Source organism: Ictidomys tridecemlineatus, chromosome 12 (assembly GCF_052094955.1).
Source record: "Ictidomys tridecemlineatus isolate mIctTri1 chromosome 12, mIctTri1.hap1, whole genome shotgun sequence".
In the NCBI taxonomy this organism is placed as follows: Eukaryota; Metazoa; Chordata; class Mammalia; order Rodentia; family Sciuridae; genus Ictidomys; species Ictidomys tridecemlineatus.
The window spans coordinates 14308549-14332327 of record NC_135488.1 but is presented as its reverse complement, the minus strand read 5'-3'; the positions used below and the strand labels follow the sequence as shown (position 1 = coordinate 14332327).

At 37.0% G+C, this 23779-nt stretch overlaps 1 protein-coding gene across 3 annotated transcripts in view; it reads left to right on the top strand.

Moving 5' to 3' along the window:
* The window catches only part of LOC144369061 (sodium/potassium-transporting ATPase subunit beta-1-interacting protein 2-like), a 168322-nt gene extending 144784 nt beyond the window's left edge, over nucleotides 1-23538 (top strand). Inside the window, exons 3-5 of one of the 3 annotated variants that reach the window (XR_013428500.1) lie at nucleotides 18061-18142; nucleotides 18778-18866; nucleotides 22400-23538. Coding sequence is in view for 2 of the 3 variants with exons in the window: in XM_078028131.1 (XP_077884257.1) it covers nucleotides 18061-18142; nucleotides 22400-22409 (92 nt within the window). In the remaining variant the exon portion in view is untranslated. Of the gene's footprint in view, nucleotides 1-18060; nucleotides 18147-18777; nucleotides 18867-22399 lie in introns of those variants that run through there. The other 2 variants (XM_078028131.1, XM_078028132.1) reach the window with 2 other exon arrangements.
* Nucleotides 23539-23779: the final 241 nt, after the last annotated feature.

The following is a 23779-nucleotide window of genomic DNA, read 5'->3' as shown; positions in this document are numbered from 1 at the left end:
ATGCAAACATTTAGTAGATACTTTAAGGTAATTTCTTTTTCCCATGAAAAGGACTGGACCTTGACATTTTCATCTTTGACCCTTGAGTTATCTAAACTAGAGCTGTAGCCTGGCAAGCTAGTTGAGTGTGCAAAATCACGGAACAGCACTGCCATCTGCTGTGCCTGCCAGAATACCACACCCACCCTCAAAGCACAGATTCCAAATAGAAAGATAGGGATATCACCTCCACCACTGCCTGGCTAGTGATCAGTAGAGCTGCCATAACTGCACACTCCAGTCTGAGGAATTTGAACAACAGCAACTCAGTTTTAGCCTTGTGAAATTATGTAATTTTAATCACCTCTCCAAAATTGTTTCAATCTTTAAATATAGTCATACCAGGAACTAGGTCTCCAATTTATGAATTGAGGCAGGGGATACATATTGCAGTTCATAAAACCACATCCAAGCACATAGCCTACCCCCCCACACACACATACCATGTGCTTCCTGGACATTTGAAAATATCTGTAGAGCTAGCCTCCCCTTGCTGATGTATCAAATGCCAATGGGTCAGGGCTTCAGAACTGTAATGCTGTCTCAGTGCCTGCATGCCCACTGCCCACTGAGAATAGTTACTTACAGGAGCCCCCAGCTAACACCTCCTGCTATGGGATGTTCTGCCTTCAGATGAGTAGTTACTCACCAGAAAGAGACCCCTGCTCTGGCAGGGGTGCTGTAACCAGTGAATCTTATTTGAGCAGGGCAACCCTGCAACACACTTTTATAAATTTGTTTATGACAAGACAGCAATCGATCTTGGGAGGAAAAGCTTACTCCAGGACACCAGGCAGCCATGCTCTACTGTGTTTGTGGCAGAGATCTTCACTGCACCAATCTGTCACTAGGCGTGATGAGTTTTCTTTGTAGCTCCCAGTCTTTTCTATTCCTCTCTACTTATTCTCTTTTATTACAGTATTTGAAAAAAAGAAATTTTCAGAGATTCCTGGTCCGGTATGTTTTTTAATCATATATGTAATTCTTCTGTCTCACTTCATCCCCAGCTCTTCTGTGCACCAGTGGGATATCCACTTCAGTGACAGAATTGAGAATTTGTCTTTATGCTTTGTTAGCATTGTTAACAATTAAAAAAAATCCATACAGCAATGGAAAATGTCCCTAATTCATGAAAGGAAAAAAATTCATTGTCATATTATTTCTCGACTTTTGTTATGTTTCCTTAGCAAATTTTTTCTTAATAGTTAAACTCAAGATTGGTCCTCTTGCAAATGAATTCAGTTTTCTAAGTACAGTCTGTCTTCCATACCCATGGTTGCAACCAACCAGAGATCAGAAATATTTGGCAAAATTTTTCCATCTATGCTGCATTCCCCAAATAACACAGAATAAAAAGCATTTATGTAGTATTTACGTTTTATTAGATATTATAAGTAATCTAGAGATGACAAAGTATACAGGAGGTTATTGTAGATTATATACAAATACTGTCACACTTTATCTAAGGGACTTGAGCATCCATGGATTTTGGCATCCACAGGAGGGTCCTGGAGCCAATGTTCTAGAGCTACTGAGAGGGGACTGTAATCACTATCTTTTCTAAAAAAGATTCAACATATTTGCAAATGTTACTAACTATTGAAATCATCTAGGAAAAGACATGAAATTTCATTTAAAAATATATACTCGGGAAATAGTTTTCAAAGCAATATTTAAAAAAAATGAATTCCGGATGTTTAGACTTAGAATTAGACAGGTACATGTAACCACACACCAAGCACAAATAAATGAAAACCTGTCTTGGGGTTATCTGAAATCAAGTGGCCTAGGGATCAAAGTCAAAGGCAATTTATAGAATCTCTCATTTGGAAAAAAAAAACACAGAAAATTACTCACTTCTCTTGGGATAAGAATTTTATGTTACTTTTGTCTGATTTTTCTTCTGAAACCTGCTGGCCAACACATCTACTTATTGAACTATGTTCTGTATGTTTTGATCATTTCTCCAGTTTCAGAATCACTAAATTTGAATGCTGTTCTTTGAACAGTCACTCACCACTGCCTAGGGAAAGGGTGAACAGGAGATCAAGGAGATCTGTACCTCCCTGTAAAAATAACCTTTCTTCCTGGTTACAGAGTAATGTAGGTTTAATGCAGAAAGTATGGAAAATAAAGATAGAACAAGGGGGAGAAAAGAAAATGAAGATGATCCAGTTCAGTCCTGATTCTCAGTTAACACATTAGCGTATGTCTCCTGGTTTTGATTAGCTGCCTTCCTTGTTGCCTCCCTATTTATCACCTGTCATTCCTCCTATCAGGCTGTTAGGACTACTACATTCTGTTTGGTAACCCGAGCTTGCTTTCTGGTTATTTATAAATCACTCTTCATTCTCATGGCGCTGTCAACAGGTAGATTGTAAAAATAATGTGTTTATTTCACTTATTGAGTCTCATACTAGTCTTATACTCAAACAACCAAATGAAGGAGTAACATGTATTGTTTTATGTTATTGTTTTATATCTCTTTAAAACAACTATTTTAGGAATTTCAAGGTGACTGAGTGAAACAGTTTCATCCATATCCACTAGTTTCCCATCAAACTCAAACTTGCCTTTTCTTTCCTCATCTCTGAACAAGATCACATATTGGTCCAGACTTTAAATGCCACTAACCTCTAGCTACTCTCTGCAGAAACCTAGTGGGATCACAATGCAAGGAGATGTCACCTTTTCCACTCGCCTATCACAAGGATTGAAGTTCTGCATTTAATTTTATATCCTTTGGTTCTGCATAACATTTCTTTTGAACTACGAATTCTTCAGGGTTTAAAATGATAGAAAACTATGGCCTTCTACTCTTTTTTCAAAGCCTTAATTTTATAGACCCATAAAGATTAAGTCACTTTCCCAAAGTCACTGAGCTTATTTGTGAACTTCTGACATCCCATAGTACATCTGACTCCTCAGAATAAATAAGTATTAGAGGTGCCATTAGGATACACACATGTCATTCTCTGCTGTATCTTCAGTAACGAGCACATCTCAACCTGGAGGAAGACACAGTAAGATTCTGGGCCACATGTGAATTAATCACTTGGCTCTCCACAAACATTTCTTGGACTGTATGGAAACTGACAAGAAAATGTGACTTCTCCTTAGATCTCAGCTTATTCTAAACTAAATGAACAACCTATTAGAGCAAAGCATCTTTTTTTTTTCATTTTCTGCATAAATGGAAGAAAAGAGGGAGAAATATGTGCTGTAGATGGCTACACATGCATATCCCTGCTGCCAATCACACGCAAGTTCCTATCAGTGATAATGGTGTTCTCTAAAGAGAAACATCATTTTTATATTGTCTCCAAAATTAGCTAGCACTGGTCTCTTTTTCAGCCTTCTATCAAATTGCTCCCTCTTGTGGTCCCTTAAAACACATGAGTTCTATGTCTAAATTTGTCCATTCAATTTGAGGATGGTTCTTCAACAATCATTTCTTTTTTCTCTTTTCTCATAATATCTCCTGCATGATACCATATTGCTTTCACTCACACAAACACACACATAAACATACGCATGCATACCATGTTCATCTTTAAATAAATCTAATCTTTCCAAGTCAAAAATATTAAGGAAAAGAAACTGATTTATTCTCTGTTGATTTAGAATAATCAGGGCTTGGCTTCTAAAGCACTGGTACCGAGGTGACACTATTCAGATAAGCAAAGGGGGACTCTTAACTGAGCTGTATAAAAGAGGTATTTTATGCAGAAGATACCTGTCAGGGTGAACTGAAATTATCCTGTAGATGCGAAATATTCACGACGTTTTGATCAGCCTCAATAGAAAAGAAAGCCAGAGTCTGTGATGGAAAGAGAAGGGGTGCCATTTACAGGAATGATTGATAGAAAAATCTTCCATTTTGATCATTTCACTTCTTCCAGTTGTGCAGACACCACCCACCCGTGGTGGCTGTTCTGTGCTTGTCACCTCACCAACTCTCTCTACACTCACAGAGATAACGACACAAGGAAGAAAGTAGCCAAGCTACAGAAAAATGGGATTTTTTTTTAGCACCATAATGTTGATAAACATGCTCACAAAATAAAGTCACTAAGATCTCCTCTTCAAAGAAAAAAAAATGCAAACAAGACAAAGGTAGCCCAGGAAATAGAATGCTCTCTAAAAGCCCTCCAGATAAGAAACAGGCTGAGAAGATGACCTCAGTCTTTTGATGAATGATGTTGGTGGGTGTCCACTTCGTTACACCAGGTGTGTTTAGTTTGGGATTTGGCATCTAAGAGAAAAGAAAGCTGGGCTTGGCTATCTCCTTCTTAATATCTGGAGGACAGAGAAACACAATCTCCAAATACTGTCCTCAGGCAGGCAGAATGAAAACACCTTAGCCTTACATGCAGGAGCTGAAAGGGAGATTTGTCAACAGCAAGCCAGCGCAAATCCTCAATCCTGTGTGACATTTAAGTGAGGTCACTCCAGCAGAGGATACACAGAAAGGCCTCTGCGATGATTGGTTGGCATCGTGTGGCAGGGAATGAAAGAGAAACAAACTTAAAACTTACAGGAGGTGTGATTTGTTTAAATAATAGAAAGTAATTAGGGTGAAGACAAAAATCAATGATGGCATTTTATAATTTAATTTAAAGGTTAATTTCCTTTGGTGCGAAAATCTTATTTAAAACATTTACCAGGAAAGGAAATTAGGATGTTACTATCAAGAGGCATACAACACTTCTGGGAATCCATGCCTATTATCACATGAAAATTAGGTTAGGTCCAGAGTAGGAATTTCAATTCATTTTTATGTATCATAGGTGGTAGCCAGACCTCAGAGCCAGCAGGGTTGGCTAGGGCAGGAAGTGTAAAATTTGCATTTGTTTGTTTGTTTGTTTATAGGATTAATTTCAAATGTTCCCAACAAAGGAGCCTAGTTTATACATGAACAATCCTGACACAAGAAGAAAATTGGATATGGATTGCTGCCTTTGTAACTAATGAAGTTGATGTCAAAGGAATCCCCAAGAGTGGGGCTGCAAAGGGAAGCACCCAGGCCCACATTCATACTCCATCATCACTGAGTTAAATTGGATGGGGGACAGTACTTCTGAGGGCCCCAACCCTGTCAAATCCTACTCTCCCTTCCCAGTCTGACATTTTTTTCAATTACTCTTTTTCCACTGGGAATTGTCATGCCTCAGGTTCCAAATGTCATATGCACTCATTCATGTGTATCCATGCAGGATTGCTTTCAGGACACCCCTGGCCCCAGGGCTACCAAAGTCTATGGATGTTCATGTCCCTTATATAAAATGGCATAGCATTTGCCTATAACCTACACAATCCTCTAGTATATTTTAAATAATCTTTAGAATACTTATAATACCTAATAAAATGTAAATGCTATGTAAATAGTTGCTGTATTATATTATTTAGCAAATAATGACAAAAAAAAAATCTTGGGGGCTGGAATTGTGGCTCAGTGCTAGAGTGCTCGCCTAGCATGCATGAGGCACTGGGTTCGATCCTCAGCACCACATAAAAACAAAATAATGTGTCCACCTAAAACTAAAGATACATAAATAAATAAATATTTTGAAAAATCTCTACATGTTCAGTAGAGACACAACTTTTTCTCCCCAAGTTTTCATTCCATGATTGGTAATATCCATGAATGTAGAACTCTTGGATCTGGAGGACTGACTGTATACATATCTTCTATTCAGCAGCTCAACTCCCAGAAAATTTGCATAGTAAAATCAATGCATGATAGTAACAGCCAGATGGCAATAACTCCTTTGCACGATTTTTCCCCATTCACTATGTTTTTACAGATATGCTCATTTTAAACAGTTTATTGCTACCATTGATATGTAAACCAATCCTAGAAATATAGAATTTGCAGAATCATAGATCTATGAACAATCTTAGCAATCTCTTACTTTTTTTGTTGATGATCAGGAAACTTGAGTTGTCTTGCAGAAAGTCAAACAACCATTAGAGGCAGAAGTGGCCTGAATTATTATAAGCCTCCCAATTATTAGTATATTTTCCTATGTACTTTGCTTGAATATCCAGATAGATTCTTCCAACAAATATTTATTGAGCAGCTACTCTGTGGCAGTCATCAGGGATGAAGCAGAGAACCACATAGATACACTCTTTGCCTTAATAATGACTGTGGTGTAGCACACAATTCCAATAGAAAGAGGAATGAAAAAAAAAAGAAACCACAGAAATGCAGACAAAGAAAGTAGGGTACCATAAGAATGCACTGCAAGAGAATCTCATGTAGTTTAGAAGAAGAGGACATTCCTTCCTGAGGAAGTGACACTTCAGATAAAACTGAAGGACAAGTCAGAAAGATATATAGGTTTTTAATAAACTAGGCACATCTTTTTAAGAGAAAACTACATTTTTACTGTTTGTGCCCATGTTGACTAGATGTACACCATATTTCACACAAGTACAATTTTAAATGTTTTTAATGAGTTCAAAATAACAAATCTAGTTTCAATCCGCTCATGTATCAATAAAATGCTAAGAGTAATCATAGGACATTCTCATTCCTGAAACTGCTACTCTTGTTCTACTAAGATGATTATGATTCATTTAGGCTCAGGCGTTTTGTGATTTTTCTACTCTGGAGGCTGAAAAAAATGATAAAAAGATAATGTCAGCAAAAATTACAAGGTGAGGAATATTTCTCTAATGAGTGATTATAGCATGCATGTTTATTTTTTTATTCCCCTAAATATACATATGTTAATGCGTCCATGATCTTAACTAAAACTGCTACATTTAAATGGTTTGTGCATTCTAAATATATCCTGGATGTCAGCTGAGAAGACATGCCAAGTCCTGTCTAACTAGCTCACCTATAACTGTAATAACTGCTGTTCCCTCCAATTTTGTCTGAAAGTCATGTCATATATAATTGGAAGCAATTCTACCAGGGTAGAGCAATACAGAGAATCCAATCCATCCCAGTGGTGTGACACAAAGTGAGCCCAGACATATTGAAGGTGAAGTTGACTTAGTTGCTTCATCCTGTTCTGCATGCTTCTCCACATTTATGGAAAGTATCAAAGATATCTGGATATGCAATCTTTCAACTCTTGCTTTACAATTTCTTCAGCTTCTCAGCTCTACCCCACCTCATACCACTCACTTCATCCACCCGCTTCAAGTTCTTCATCATGGAAGCAATACTGGGATCACCTTCAGTATGGTGGTAGAAGGTTTATCTAAGACCACCTGTTCTTGAAATTCTCCAACCAGCTGTAGACTCCCATCTTTTCCTTTCATTCTTCTGCCTCCTTCCTGAAAGAGGTGTCTTCACCGCTATTTGGAAGCTTCCTTGCACCAGAACCCTGGGCTTTCTCCTGCTTCCCATCTTTCTACCCTTCATCTGTCCCCAGGGTTGGCAAAAGTGGTGGTACTCCCATAACCCTACCTCCATGCTTGGCTTTTCAACATCCATGCCTGAGGAGGCTCAGATTCCATTTCTCTACTTCTCATCCTGGGTAGTTTCCCAATGCTGGAAAGTCACTATGCCCCACTGCCTATGTGTACTTGCTTCACCCAGCTGGACGCTGGTCCTACTTAACAGTGCTTTCTACTCTTTGGCCCACAGTGTGCCACACTCTCCATGGGACCTGTTCCTAACCTTTCCAGCCTCCATAAACCAAATACTCAAATCTGAGAAAGTCAGTGCTATCAAACAAAAACTCCTTCAATTTCTCCTCCAGAACTCAATACTTCTCTACATTGATGATTATTCTTTTGCCTCTTTAAAACTGTGCCCAAATCTGAGAAGAACAGGTAAGATTTTCCCCTGCAAAGTAATTCATCCACTGAACTTGACCTTCTGCCTGCCTAATCCAGGATGCAGGTCTTTCCGTGTCCTTATTCTCAACTACTCCTTTGGACAGCTTCCTTTGCTGATATATTTGTTAGGCTTCAAGGACCCAAACACCAGATTGGTCCTCCCTCTCTGTGTCCTTTCTGATAATGTGCAAGGTGATTTCCAAAAATATTTGAAATATGGAAACTCAGTTCTATGTATTTGGGTTTTAGTATAAAATATCTTTCTGTTTTTTTCTTTGTTTTTGTTTTTACATTAGGCCACATGGGGTATTTTATTGCTTGTCAGACTATATAGTTAACCAACTAAGTAGTGTCTAAAGGATCTCCATAGACCTGCTCAGTTCTCTTCAGCTTCTGTTGATGGCTTCCTCTCTTACATTCCTAGCAGTACAGAGTTCTTACATTTAATTTTTTTTTCTCCATCTAGTCTCCTGGACTACATAATTCTAATCACATTAGTAAATAGCCTAAATATACATTTTAAAGCATAATTCCAACCAACCCTCTTGTATAAATCCTTTTTCCAAAAAAGATGGGACCCTGAATCTAAACATAATGTTTTTTTTAATATTTTTTAGTTGTTGCTAGACCTTTATTTTATTTATACCTGGTGCTGAGAATTAAACTCAGTGCCTCACCCATGCCAGGCAAGTGCGCTACCACTGAGCCACAGCTTCAGCCCCCATAATATGTTTTTATTAGTTCTTTTTATATACATATGACAATAGAGTTTAATTTGATTTATTATACATATATGGAGTATAACTTATTCTAATTAGGATTCCATTCTTCCAGTTGTACATGATGGGGAATTTCCCTGGTTGTGTATTCATATATGAGCATTGAACATAGTTATGTCTGATTCACTCTACTGTCTTTCCTATTCCCATCCCTCCTCCCTTCCCTTCATTCCCCTTTGTCTAATTCAATGAACTTCTATTCTTCCCTCCCAACTCCTTATTGTGTGTTAGCACCCATATATCAGAGAGAACATTCGGCCTTTGGCTTTGGGGGATTGGCTTATTTCACTTATCATGATAGTCTTCAAATCCATTGATTTACCAGCAAATGACATAATTTTATTTTTCTTTATAGATGAGTGACATTTCTTTGCGCATATATACCACATTTTCTCTATTCATTTAGTGGCTCCATAGCTTAGCTATTGTGAGTTGAGCTGCTACAAATACTGATGGCTGTATCACTGTAATATGCTGATTTTAAGTCCTTTAGGTTTAAACCAAAGAGCGGGATAGCTGAGTCAAATGGTGCTTCATTCCAAGTTTTCTGAGGAATCTCCATACTGCTTTCCATAATGGTTTCACCAATTTGCAGTCCCACCAATAATGTATGAGTGAAGTTTTTCCCCACGTTCTCGCCAACATTTATTGTTACATATATTCTTGATAACTGACTCCAAAGCCTCCAGTTTTTTGCTACCTCATAGCTTCCCTGTGATATATCCAATGATAGCATTCTATTATTAGAAGACAATCTAATATTAAGATTCTGTCCTCAACAAAAAACTCTCATGTATTTCTTACAATCCCTAGGTATTGCTTTTCCTGAGAATTGGCAGAGACAAGAACAACCTGACAAAATCTTTTTTTTTTTCTAGTGGAAATTATATTTCCTTTTTACTAGGTCTTTGGAACTAAAAGCTTAAAGCGTTTTTTCAAAGATATTTTAACTAAATAAATATTTTATTTACTATGACACCTTGGTACTGCTTTGGGCCTTCATTTTTTTCAACATGTGCATATGTATTACCAAGTTTACAATAATAAGGATCTGATTCTGAGACAACTAAGAGGGAAACATGGAAAATAAGATCCTAAGACCTTGAAAAACATATCTGACAAGATGGTTAGGAAGTGAAGCTTCTGCCGGATTTAGCTAATCAGACTCATTTCATTCAATGTGTACTTTATCTGCTAGAAACCCTTAGTAGCCTCACACTTTAGTGATCTTTCAGACAACTACAAGATTAAGTGCTCCTACAAAGGACTGTGTTTTCCTAATGGTGGGGCTAGGGAGAACTCACTCTCCAGTAGGAGATTTTAGTCCAGGCTGAAAACCCCAAGCTCACCCAGTCAGCTTTAACTGCTGCCACCACGTCTGTGTGGGAAGAAGGCTATTTTTTTCCATTTGGCCTATGGTTAGTTGTATTTTAAATTCCTTTTGTGCAAGTTGAGTAAGTACCATTAAAATTCATACCTGCAGAGGTAATGGATAGACACTCTATTTTCATAGGCCCACACAAATTCTTTAACGTCCTTCAATGAGTTCTTCTAAATATTTAGGCTTAGTTTTCTGTGAACTGCCTTTTCAATTTTTCCCTCGTGGTTTTTTTCAGCCCTGTCTCTAAAAGAGTGTTGACTAGTGGCTTTGTCATTAGTAACCAAGGGACAATTTTATATTACAATACCTCGCTGCCAACATGTATTTAAAAAAGCAGCTTTAGGTTTGCTGAATTCTGTGTTCATGATTTAAAGGTTTAAATAAAACAGAGATTCACCACAGGGAATATATTTTATTAAAGAATATTTATTCATGAAACATTTTTCTCTTATTCTATTATTTCTGAATTCTACGATTACTAACATGATTAAGTTGTAGCAATTTAACTGATATGGCATTTTACTAATTTAAAATAATTGGATTTCCCTGTGCCTCCATAGGTCAGTAGATATGAACATACCCAGATTGCAGATAGGAAAACTAAGGCTAAGAGAAAACCCTGTAGCCACACTTGCAAAGAAAATGATAACATTCCTGAGTAGTCTTTTGTAAATGATTGATATGTCTGATACCTTGATTGTGGTGATGGTTTCATAGGTATGCAAATACCAAACTCCTCAAACTGTATATATAAAGTATGTGTGGATTTTGTATATCAACTACAACTCAAAAAAGCTATTTTTTTTTAAATCCTGAGTTGTCTTTGAAGGGTCAAAGATAAACTCCTCCAATGAGGCAATGATTGAACAAATGCAAGCTCTATTACCTTGTCACTCTCTGCCTAGTTGTGAGTCTCTGATTAGGATGCCACAAACTATCCAGAAAGAGAATCATGTATTTCCTACCAATGATTAACATTTGTGATGCTGTATGGCATTCATTAATGAATGACCATCTCAACCTAGCCATGTTAATGCTAAAGCACATCCTAGCCTCTTTTCTTCCACCATCCTTGACCAGAAAAGTTGCAGATGTGGCTTCTTACCATTGATATCCAAAAAGATTCTTTTGTTTATCTCAAAGCACTTAACTGACAACTAACAGTCCAAATCTTCTATGAAATATTTTCGCTTTTCTTACATCATTCAAGACCTTGTGGAAGAAAGGATAAAAACACTCAATCCAATTTTATCTGGAAATTTTGCTAGCATCTTCCATGCACTGATCAAGTACCTTATTTTCCTTTGCAGCATAAAGGGTCTATGGAGTTCATTCAGTAAATATGAATTGAGTGTCATCCATGAGCCAAATATTGTTCTGAGTTCCCAGGCTATTGTCGTAAACAATAAACAACAAAGAACAGTAAATCATGTGCAGCTTACATCATAGTGGCAGAGGCAATCGACAAACAAATAGATTTATAATATGTCAGGTAGAGATAGGTTGCAATGAAGCAAATAAAGCTAAGTGAGAAAACAGAAATTCATCTCTAAAATCTAAGCAAGTCCCCAATTCACCTTGCACCAATTACATTTATTTTTTCCCTTTTCCTGGACTTTGCCAATTGGGTGCCACTTATAACTTAAAAACTGCATTTCCAAAAGGAAGCCAGACTGTCGCGACCCCCCTTGCCCGCAAGGAAGACGCGACTCAGGAATCTTCTTTCAGCAGTTTATTCAGGCCCTTGATATTCTTCTAATAATTCTTCTACTCCTACCTCGGATGCCCCTCCCAGCCTTAATAAAGCACCGCGAACCCCAATGCAAAGCTGCCACGTGTACCCTTCTCACAGGGTGCTAGAAAATGACACGCCAACTTTCTCTGATAAGGAGCTGGGAACACGCCAACTCTCTTTGATATGGAGTTGTCCTTCACAGACCACAACGGAGCCAGCGCCATCATGTAATGGCGACCACAGTCCGCAGGAACGGCTCACCACACCAGACACCAGCTTCTTCCTGACATTCTTTTTTGTTCTGTTGAAAGAGGCAACATTACCCTAACAAAAAAACCTTCTGAGAATCAACCTTGACTCTTTCCTTCCCCTCCCCTTCTTCATGTTCAAACACTATATGTTTCATGTGTTCTACCTCGTTGTCTATTTATTTTGCATTCATTGACATCTTTTCTTTCTCATCCTCCTAATTCTAACTCAGGACTTCAGCAACTCCCCTTTCACATTTTCTATTGAGCATTGAAGTGTAACACAGACAATATGACACATTGAAATAAAGAAAACATCCCTTATTACTTTGCAAAAACCTCACTGTAATAAGAGTGATGCAAGATGGTGCTGATAATAAACAAACAATTTTCAGAAGGAAGGACTACTTGAGTGCTTATGTGGTGGCTTGCATCATTTATTAGACAAAAGCCAATGAACTAAGCCTTTAGTTGCACCTGCCTCATCGCCTTGCGAGACATATTGCAGAACTCACAACACGTCATTGGTAACTGTCACTGGTGGATACACCCCAGTGGCAACTGGGCCAGTCACTGTTCACATCACAATATTTCTAGAATATTAGATTGGAGATAAGGAGGAGACAAAAAGAGCAAAAAATTCCAGGAACACAAATAATGATGCTGGAGAATAAATAATAAAAGAAGACCCTATAATCTGTAGAGAACACAAAAGAAATACTCAAAACTTTTGGCAAATAATGTGGAAAGAAAATAAAATTCTAAAGATTTTAGATTTAATCCAATGTGTGACTTGAAACCTTGGATCATCTTTGAAAATGTTCCAGGAATTTACTAGAATGGCAAGAGTGAAAGCAGAATATACTTGGAAGGAAAGAAAATACCTGACTTCTAGTCCTGTCCTCTGCTGTTTACTACCTCCAGCAATAAACCTGTATTCATTTGTAAAATGAAGATAATTATTCCTACCCACCTGACAGTAATATTGTAAAGATAAATGATATCTCTTGAAAGAGCTTTAGGCACTATTAAACACTTCACAATTGTTGGGAATGTATTTTATTTTTCTTTTCAGAAATTAAAGAGATCTTTTTTGATAAAAGATACTCTTTTTCAAAATAATGCAGAGGTGGGCTATGACCCCACATGTAACTCTTTTCATAATTACCTGGAGAAGGATCTATCAGCTGTTTCATAATCCCTATTGCTCAGAAAAATTTTACAGTAAGCAGTAGCTCCTATAAAGCCTGAAGAAACATTTAAAATAAATTGAGAACAGATCAAAGTGGTATTAAAGATATCTTTAAAACGTAAGCCAACCCCAGTATTTCAATTTTTTGAGAGTAATAAGGCCATTTCATCCACCTCTGCTCACCACCCATGTGGCATCCTAAAGCATTCCATAAGGCACTGAAAGACCCTTTGTAAAAGGGTTCAGAAATCAGGTTTACCTAGCTGATTCACTTTGGTCTTAATGGTGGTCAACTGGTTACAGCTGATTTCTATTCCTCCCTAAAGTCACTTAGAAAGGCATCCAAACAATTACTGAGAACCAAATGCACATGGAAATTGGTCATGCACAATTTCCTAGGCTGTGAACTCTGGCATATATTTCATGTAAACTATAGAAAATATGCCCTGTGCTACTGGCTTAAATTTGAATGTCCCCTCCAGGGTTAAATAGTGAAAATCACCCTGGTTATATTCAGAGCATCTTCTTTTTCTCATCTTCATGGTGGATCTCTGACTGTTGGAACATTTTCCATGATCCAGTCCAACTGAACACTCAGAAGAATCTGGAAAATTGGGCTCCTTCCTTTGGAGTTTGTGTTCTCCTCCCCAACTGGGTAGCTATGAGCCAGTTCTACCCACATTCCCAACATACAGATCATGGCAACTAAAGAGCAAGCCCCAGAGGATTCAAACTACATTAAAGTTTAGGCACTATTAGTGTTCAGGATATTCATGTTCAGGACACACCCTAAGTCCTTCCTGGCCTCCCCCTGTGTCTTAGGGAGGTCTGCATTGTGTCTTACTCAGCTTTAGTCCCCACTTTTGGTCCTACTTCCATCTTTTGAACTTGAAGATTTATCTTATTTCCTCAGGTACTCCATCCCTAGGGGTACTCCAAAATCTTTGGTTCATAATCACCGTCTGGCTTATCTGCAGTCTCTGGGAACAAGCTAATGAAATATCTCAAAACAACAACAATAACAATAACACAATAAATCTGGATCTCAATTTCATTGAGATCTTATTGCTTATTTCTGTCCTTCATCTACTGTGGCCCACTCTATTTTCTAGCACCAAAGTCATGAAGCTTTAACCCTGGGAATAATTCTCAGGAATCTTGTTCATAATGAAGTCCGTTGTTTGGCAAGAGCTCACCCTAAAAATGGGAATTCAGGCAATAAAGCACTAGTCTTAAAAAAAATTTCTCAAAGTACAAACTGTCAATAGTGTTGCCATTTAATTATTGTACAGCTCTTCTGATATTGTCTATATAAGCTAAAATTCAAGTGCGAACAATGTAGAAAAAAATAGAAATTCACTTTCAAAATTTTTCTTCTATAAAATTAAATACATGGTAAAGTTCCAAAGCTGTCACCAATTTAGAATTTGTAACCTGCCTAAGATAACACAACCATCAGGTAGACCAAATAGTACTTAAACTCATATCCTCCTAATATCAGGATCTCTCCACTTCTGATAAGGAAAAAGAGGCTATCTACTTCACAAAAAGTGTTTCTCACCACTTCCTCGCCAACACTTATTGTTGCTTGTATTCTTAATAGCTTCCACTCTGACTGGAGTGGTAGGACTGCAAATTGGTGCAGATAATCTGGAAAGCAGTATGGAAATTCCTTGGAAAACTGGGAATGGAACCTCCATTTGACCCAGCTATCCCACTCTTCAGTCTATACCCAAAGGACTTAAAAACAGCATACTACAGGGACACAGCCACATCAATGTTTATAGCAGCATAATTCACCATAGCTAAATTATAGAACCAACCCAGATGCCCTTCAGTAGATGAATGGATAGGGAAACTTTGGTATATATACACAATGGAACATTACTCAGCACTAAAAGAGAGTAAAATCATGCATGTGCAGGTAAATGGATGAAGTTGGAGAATATAATGCTAAGTGAAGCAAGCCAACCCCAGAAAAACAAAGGCCAAATGTTTTCTTTGATATGTAGATGCATAATGGCAATTGTGTGGGGGGAGGTCAAGGGATGAATGGAGGAACTTCAGGTAGAACAAAGGGAAGAGGGAAAAGAGGGGACAAGGGGGTAGGAATGATGGTGGAATGAGTTAGATATCATTACCCTAAGTACATGTATAAGACAATAATGGTGTGAAAATACTTTGTATACAATCAGTGTCTTGAAAAATTGGGCTCTATATGTGTAATATGAAATGAATTGCATTCTGCCATTGTGTATAACAAATCAGAATAAATTTTTTAAAAAAGTATTTCTCATGATTAAAAGAAACCAACAAGTAGTAAGGTACAGTGGTTCATGCCTATAATCCCAACAACTCAGGAGGCTGAGGCAAGAGAATTCCAAATTTGAGGTCAGTCTCAGCATCTTAGTGAGGCCCTCAGCAACTTTGAGAGACTGTGTCTCAAAAGTTAAAAAAAAAAAAAAAAGGCTAGGGATATGGCTCAGTGGTAAAAAAAAAAAAAAAAAAAAAAAAAAAAAAAAAACCAACAAACAAACACCTCTGGGTTCAATCACCAGTACCAAAAAAATATAGAAATAAATAAAAAACTTAGAGGAAACTTAAATGTATATTATCTTGTGAGATATATATATATATATATATATATATATATATATATATATATATATATATGATTTCAACTCTATGACACTTGTGATAGATAAAATTATGGAGACAGTGAAAAATAGTGATTACCAAAGGATGATGGGGAGGGAGACATGGTTAGATAGAACACAGAGTATTTTTTCCTTTTGTTTTCTTTTTAAAGAGAGAGAGAGAGAGAGAGAGAATTTTTAATTTTTTTAGATCTCGGCAGACACAACATCTTTGTATGTGGTGCTGAGGATCGAACCCGGGGACGCACGCATGCCAGTCAAGCATGCTTCCACTTGAGCCACATCCCCAGCCCCAACACAGAGTATTTTTAAGGCAAGAAGTCTATTTTGATAGTATAATAGTGGATACATGCCACACACTTGCCAAAACCAATAGAATTTGCAACACCAAGAGTAAAGACCAATGTCAACGATGGGCTTGGGGTGATAATCATGTGTCAACATAGATTCATCACTTGTAACTCCATCTCTGATAGATATGTTGATAGTAACAGAGGCCATGCATATATAAGGCAGGACCTTGAGGAATCTCTGTATTTTTGCTAAATTTTGCTAAAGCACAAATTAAATTAACCTAAAATGCTCTAAAAAATATGATCTTTTTTTTTTTAATGGGAAAAGGCTTCCTCAAAGCACAGATATCACAGACTTTATGTTACATTGCCCCTTGCTTTAGTTTCCATATGGACCACCCTAGGATATTGACAAGAGAACACAAACTAGACAAAGTAAGCCAATAGGATACAATACTAGAAAAAGTCGAGGTGTCTTAGTGCATCCTTATTCAACCTCTATTTCCCTGTGCCTTTTTTTCCTGTAATCTAGCTCATCAGCCTCCTGTTGTTTTGCCTTTTATCTTCACATACAACCTCTATATCCAGAAATAAAAATGAAAAAATTATAAACTTTTTCATGTCACTGTTACTATTTACTGTCTCCATTACCATTTCTGTCAAAACTTTGAGGTATAAGACAATCATTTATTATGCTCATAGATTCTGTATGTTAATAACTCAGGCCCAGAGGAATGGATTATGTCTCTTCGCTGATGTCAGGAACCTGAGCTGGGAAGACTTCAAAACAGAACTGACTCAACATTTGGGGTCTGGAATCACTTAGAGGCATTTTCTCTCCTATGTCCGGATGTTGATGCTGGCTATAGGTTGGAACCTCACTAGCCTGTCGGCTTCAGCACCTATCGATGGTTCTGCATTTCTCTGTCCATGTGGGCTAGTTTGCCTTTCCTCATGCAATGGTGGCTGTGTTGCCCAAAAGAGCGAGAGGAGTGTATGACACCTTTATGATCTGCCACTGGAAGTCACATAGTATCATTTCTACTATTTTCAAATGACTACAAAGGTGTGCCCATGTTTAAGAGGAAAGGACCACAAGCTCCAACCACTGGATGGGACGGGTTTAAAGATCAGGCTGTGAAAACATGTGGGATAGGAGATACTGTTGCAGCCATTTTGTAAAACATCATGTCCCACAGTAACTCTGGTTATATCTCATTGTATCTTAAATATCTGGGTCTGTATGGCCTTTGAATACTTCACTCTTATTGTTTCAGATTGTAAAACACATGATGGCAGGAAAATCCGTGTTGAGTTAACTTCCGTGGACTCCACCACAGCACCTTGTACTCAACAATCAGAGTACATATTACTGCTCGTGTGCAACTAATGTTAGATACATGCCCTTGGGCAATCATTATTTTTATGACATAACATTTATAACATAATACATAAAATCTCCATATTAGCCAAAAAGGCATATGGCATTTTAAAATTGCTGGAAAAAAAAGTTCATAATTTCTTCTCCCAAGTGAATACAGTCTTATAAGACAATAATTGCATTTCACACCATTCGAGGAGTGGAAATGACTACCTTGAAGAATTTTTTATTTTTACTTTTTGTCCACAATTATTTTTAGTTTAACAGATTATTAAAAGTCTTATGTTGTTCAATCTAATGTATGAAATATGATATGTCAAGAGCTTTGTAATGTTGTGAACAACCAATATAAAAAATAAAAAATTAAAAAAAAACAAAAACAAACAAAAAAATAAAAAAATAAAATTGTTTTTTGATAATGGTAAAAAAATAAATAAATAAAAATAAAAATAAATAAATAAATAAAAGTCTTATGTTGTAATCTGTGTGAACCTTAACCAGGAGTGGGTTCTTCTGTGAAATTAACTAATGAAGGAAATTGTTCCTTTTCAGTTGATTTCATAGGTGGCTTTGACTCTTATGGCTACCAAGGGCCCCAGAAGACGTCTCACTTACAACTTCAGCCTATGTACATGTAAGTACCTTGCTTTGGAGGTATTTTTCTGGGATACCAAAAAATGATCAAGAAAATGTATCATGGCACAAAACAGATGGCATGAAGCTCTTCTTCAGTTATATATTTTCACTATTAATATTGTTTTGAATGGAATAATTCTGATACTTTATTTATAATTTTTTTAAAATTTACCTTAACAGAAATGCCATCTCTGCCATTAGTCCTACATAAATATCACCTACATGACTCAAAATCTTGTATATTATATTCCAAGAATTGAATTACCACAAAGTTATATATTCTGAAAATGATATAACATTGTACACTATTGTATAAAAACTATATATAAACCATATTTTCTGCTTTTCCGAGGTTAGTCCCAGTTTACGTTGGTTGTCCTGGTATAATTATCAGCTTTCCATATTACTCTCAAAAGAGTTCTCATTTAAATGCTTAATTATAATTCACCATGGTTATACATAGTATTCAAAAGGAAATTTTAAAAACAGAGCAATGCTCCTTCTCTATCATTTTTCTAATGTGAAAGTGCAAATGAAACTAGGACAATAACACTGAAACTTATCAAACCCTGAACTCTAGCACTCAAAAGAGCAGACATATAATCAGAGCCTGATTTTTATATCTGTGTTTAGGCAAATTCCCTTGGATAACAACTGATAACAAATTCTATATATCAGCATCAAGTGATATGCTGAATTGCAAGCGAAGATCAAAATAGAAAGTAAGATTCCAATTCATTTTAAAATGTGAACTTCTCTCTTTGAAGATATGTGTTTGTTGTCCTTGTCCTCCACCATTAAATCATTTACCTTTTAATATCTTTAGTGTATAGGATAATCAATGGATTTGGGAGGTATTTCTCCTCCAAAGAGATTAATCTGTAGACAATCCTTTTAAGCTTCTCTTTAAAAAGAGAATGATCCATGCATTGTGCCTGCCTTTTTTATTTGTGTCCTGGTAGCTCTCTGCAAGCATTTGCTATCATCACTTATAGAAGAGACTTTATTGATTCAGAAGTTAGAGGATACTATATGTCATTCAAAGCATTGCGTCTCTAAGCCTTTCTTTACATGCCCACCACCACTGCCCTAACTCCAGCTTCTTCCTTATTTCAGAACCTCCATCCCATCCTCCACATGGCTGCCAAATTAATCTTCCCAAAGTACTATTCTGAGAATTTCACCTCTCTGCCCAAAAGCCATCAGTTACTCCCTGTTACCTACTGAACAGAATCCAAACTTCTTGCCATAGCCTGCAAGTCTAACCTGACCTGGCCTCAATATTTTATTTAAATATCTTCTCTTCAAGTGCTAATAATGTCTGAGTCCCAACCACCTGCAGATGATGCTGGGAGTTGGTAGGGTAAATGTAATGGTGAATAAAAACTGGCCTAGCCTCCTTATGCTTTGAATCCAGTGAATTAATAAATAGACTGGTATCTTCCTTCAAGTCATTTTTTCCCAACCAAATTCAACTCTTGCCTTCTCCAAAAAAAGGACACAGTTATTTCCAATTGTCCTGCTGTTCTTTTGACACCAGATATTATATTTTTCCCAAATTTTGCTCTTTGAAACCTCGCTGTCTTTAAATTTTATTTTAAAATATACTTTATATATAAAATATTTCTTAACATTATTTTCCTCTAATACTCTCTTTTTTATTTTTTTGCAATATACTCTTTATACTGTATCTACCCAAACCTCTCAGAAAAATCTGATAGCTACAACAAAAAATAAAATTAGGCCAGGTGAGGTTGTGTATACCTGTGATCCCAGAAACTTGAAAGGCTGAAACAAGAGTACTGTAAATTCAAGGCCAGCCTTGAAATCTTAGAGAGACCCTGTCTCAAAATAAAAAATAAAATGGACTAGGGATGTTGCCCCATGGTAAAGTAACCCTCCATGAAATTCCAAGAACAAAAATACAAAATTATACATCTTTTGAATTCTTTGCCATTCTTCTCAATATTTTAGAGTAAACATCTGTAAGGTGTGCTATTTTAAAAGGGCAAAGCAATTAGGAGTAGTATACTGCCTGAGATTAAATTCATTATAACCTTGATCATATAACTTTGTTTGAAAAACTTTAATCTCACCAAGCCTAAGTTTCCTCACCTGAAAAATAGAAATGACAACACATGTACTTCATTTAATTGTTTGGAAATTATATGAAAAAATCCAGGTAAAACATAGGAGACATAGGATATGTCTCATAGTAAGTGCTTAATAAACAGTATTTATTAACAGTGAAAATAATTCTTATGTCAACCAACATCATCATGAAAAGCCTTGTCAAATCAGATATCTCATTTCCCAAAGGATATCCTCTGTATATGACATATGACATATAATATTAGCTCATGTAACAAATAACAGTGTATTTGAACTTAAAAGAGTAGATCAAATATCTACAAGGCATGCATTGCTTGATATTGACTATATTATATAACATTGCATTGTGTTGGTCAATATAAATGATCAGTAAAGATCACCAAGCCATAATAGATTAGATGTAACTCATCTAACTTTAAGCTATCTATAATAATAACATGAGAAGGCTAATTATATATAATGCTAATTATACATAATCAGCATATTGTTTCAAACCAGGCATTTATAATTCTAATGTTGATATTTAAACAGGGACTTTATAAAAATGAATATCTTTGTCAATGATTAAATTCCTTGAAGACAAAATTTCTCATGATTATGTTAAATAAAATAGTTTAAAAGCCAAGTGGAAGTAATAAAAATACTGCCCATGAATAGTAAAATTATATAAGACCCTTCAAATTTTGTTGCTTAGGAACTAATTTACATGTTTAATGGAATTCAAATTTAAGAAGTCAGGAATACTTAAGGTACATAAAATATTAAAGTCAAAATCCTACTATCACCTCTTCCACAAAGCATCCCATAGGAAACCTTGGATCCTAGAATACAAAGATTTTATTTTATAGATGAGGAAACTGATCAAGAGAAAGGAAAACAACCGTCACACAACTTGTTGGTGGTACAGCCAGGATTATCAACCTCTTTTCCTATCCCCTTAATTCAGTCCTCAACAAATTTTAAGGTGGGCTGTGAATTCGACTTCATGTTACATTCCCTGATTTTATTTTCTTGTTGGTGTAGCTTACACTGACTTAATGGCCCTATTTCCATAAAAGTCTGCACCTTCCCCTTTCTGTACATTCCCTCTATTTCCTTTTGATTTTACACTATGCTATGTTGAATGAAGGGCCTTTTAAACTTTGTAACCCTCAAAACCATTCATCTGAGAGCAACTGCCTATTCAAATCCTGTGAAAAATCAAAACTGATTCACCTACAAACCTTGTTCCCTGCTGAGAGGCAGAGACCTGAGTATCTCCTCTGTCTTTGTCATTTGGAGTGTGCCTTCTCCTGTCAACTTGCCATAAATATGTCTTGTAAAGTAAGAGTAATTTAACATCATGGGCCAGTTTGTGCACCCTAACAATATTATAGAGCAACTGGAAATAAAAGCTGTCCTTTTGAAAGAAAGCAAATGCTAAAAAGTAATGTGAAGTTTTAGCTGTGGGATTTTCATTCTACCCCACAAACCTTCTGTGGCCAGGACCCTGGACAAAGCTGTGAAGTCACTGCCAATCCTGCCTGCCAGTCACAGCCCTGTTTCAGTGCCCATAGCCAAAGAATGCACAGTCCTTGTTATTTTTAGTTAGGTTTTGTGAATGTTCTTGCTTTGCAATTTTTCAGATTATCTATAATCCATCTAAAAGGAAAGGTTTTTATGTTTTCTCTTACACTTTGATAAACCTCTTTGAAACCAACTGGTAACTATGAAATTACAGCAAAAAGAATTTCCATGTCCACAGATCAATTTTCTAGCAATGTAACTGCATGGACTGCCACAGTAGCAAGCATAGATCTGATCCTGCTCCCGCCCAGTGAGATAATCCTGTGGAGTATTAGGCAGCATGTGAAAACAGTGCATTATATTGGGCAGCCCAATTGTACAGTAATACATCTTCATTTCATTCGTCCCCAGAAATAGATTTTTGAATGACCACAAGTGGGTCTCTCTCTCCAGGTAGTTGCTCTAAGGAAAAAGAAAAGGAGAAGAAATTTATCTAGCTAAAACCCAATTGGGGCTTCTTCTCTTTTCTTTCCTTCTTTTTTGTTTGCACTTGTGCTTGGAGAGGTGAGAAAAGGTGGTAAGGGACAGGCACCTAGCACTCTCCCCTTTGATTAAAAACATCTTTTCTCTCTCTCAGGTCAAAATAATACAGATGACTTCAGTTTGTCAGCCCATGGACCTCTCAAAGAACTTGTTTCGCAATGGCCTCCTGCATTTGATGAAGAGCAAGAAGCAGATGAATTTAAATATATATACATATTAACAGGACACACACACACACACACACACACACACACACACACACACACCACACAACCACGCACAAACCAATTCCACTTGACCTCCTTTCTAAATGAAACAGACAAATATGCAGGACACGCCCATCCTGGATTTCCTGAAAGCAGGCTCCTTTCTCCCAGGCCTTTAAAGTTCAAAAGGAGACGCGTTGGTGCCCCCTGCTGGCCATTACTAACTCCTCGGCAGCCCAGCCAGTCAACCTCTGTGAGCTGCGAAGTCATGGGGCACATTAGTTTGAGAGCCCCCTTTTCTGCACTCCATACATCTTGATAGCACCACAGCTACTTAGACAATGTAATTGCAAAAAAGACAAACAAAAACATGCCACGATGACCTTGTAACCGAAGTTTGAAATGGCAGGTCGTTTGCCCTAAAGGCTGTACCGTACATACTTGCCTTAACCCACCTGCGTTGTGTGCCAGAGAATCTCAGTGCAGACATCCCTGAGTCAATTCCTTTAGGCTAACACACTGCTATTCATTCCGAATGAGTTCGAGTCTGTGTGTTTCGTGTCGAGAAACAAGACTGAATAACTCAGCAGCTCCAGTGTGTCTGTGTAAGAAAACTGCCAGCTGTCAGCAAAGTGCATTATGTAACGTTGAGCCTCCCTGATGGCCAAAAAGAGACAAGTACCAATAACAAGAACAATAATAGTCATCTTTATAATTATTAGGTATGGTCTTCTGATGGGGTTGGGGGTGGGACAAAGTAAAATTTATTAATCTACTAACTCATTAATCTATTGGGAGCAGAAAGCAAAAATGGCTTAACTCACTGATTTTATTTATTGCACTCTAGGTGCTTTTATAAGTATCTACAAATGTCTTTTACTAACACAGAAAACAGCTGTGGATTTCTATCAACCGAGGCCAACTGACTATGTATTAGCTATGTTTACTCTTTTATATCTAATTCAAACGGAAGACCCGATGTAGGTGAACTTTCTTTTCTAACTTCGGCATACAAGATTATTTTTTGGGTGGGTGGGAGGGGGTCAATAGTTACCTTGGTGAAATATTTGAGATCTCTTTGTGGTATTTGGGGGATCTGTTGTGTGTTAGAGTGTATTTCAATCCTCCTGTATTATCGTGGCAGAAAAACTGTGCTGTTACGTAGTTGGCAAACAAGATGCCTTTGGAAACTTAATAGTAGGTCAATGTGTCTATGGAATATTCTGAACTCCTAGGAAATTTTGTTTTATATTATCAAGCATTATTTG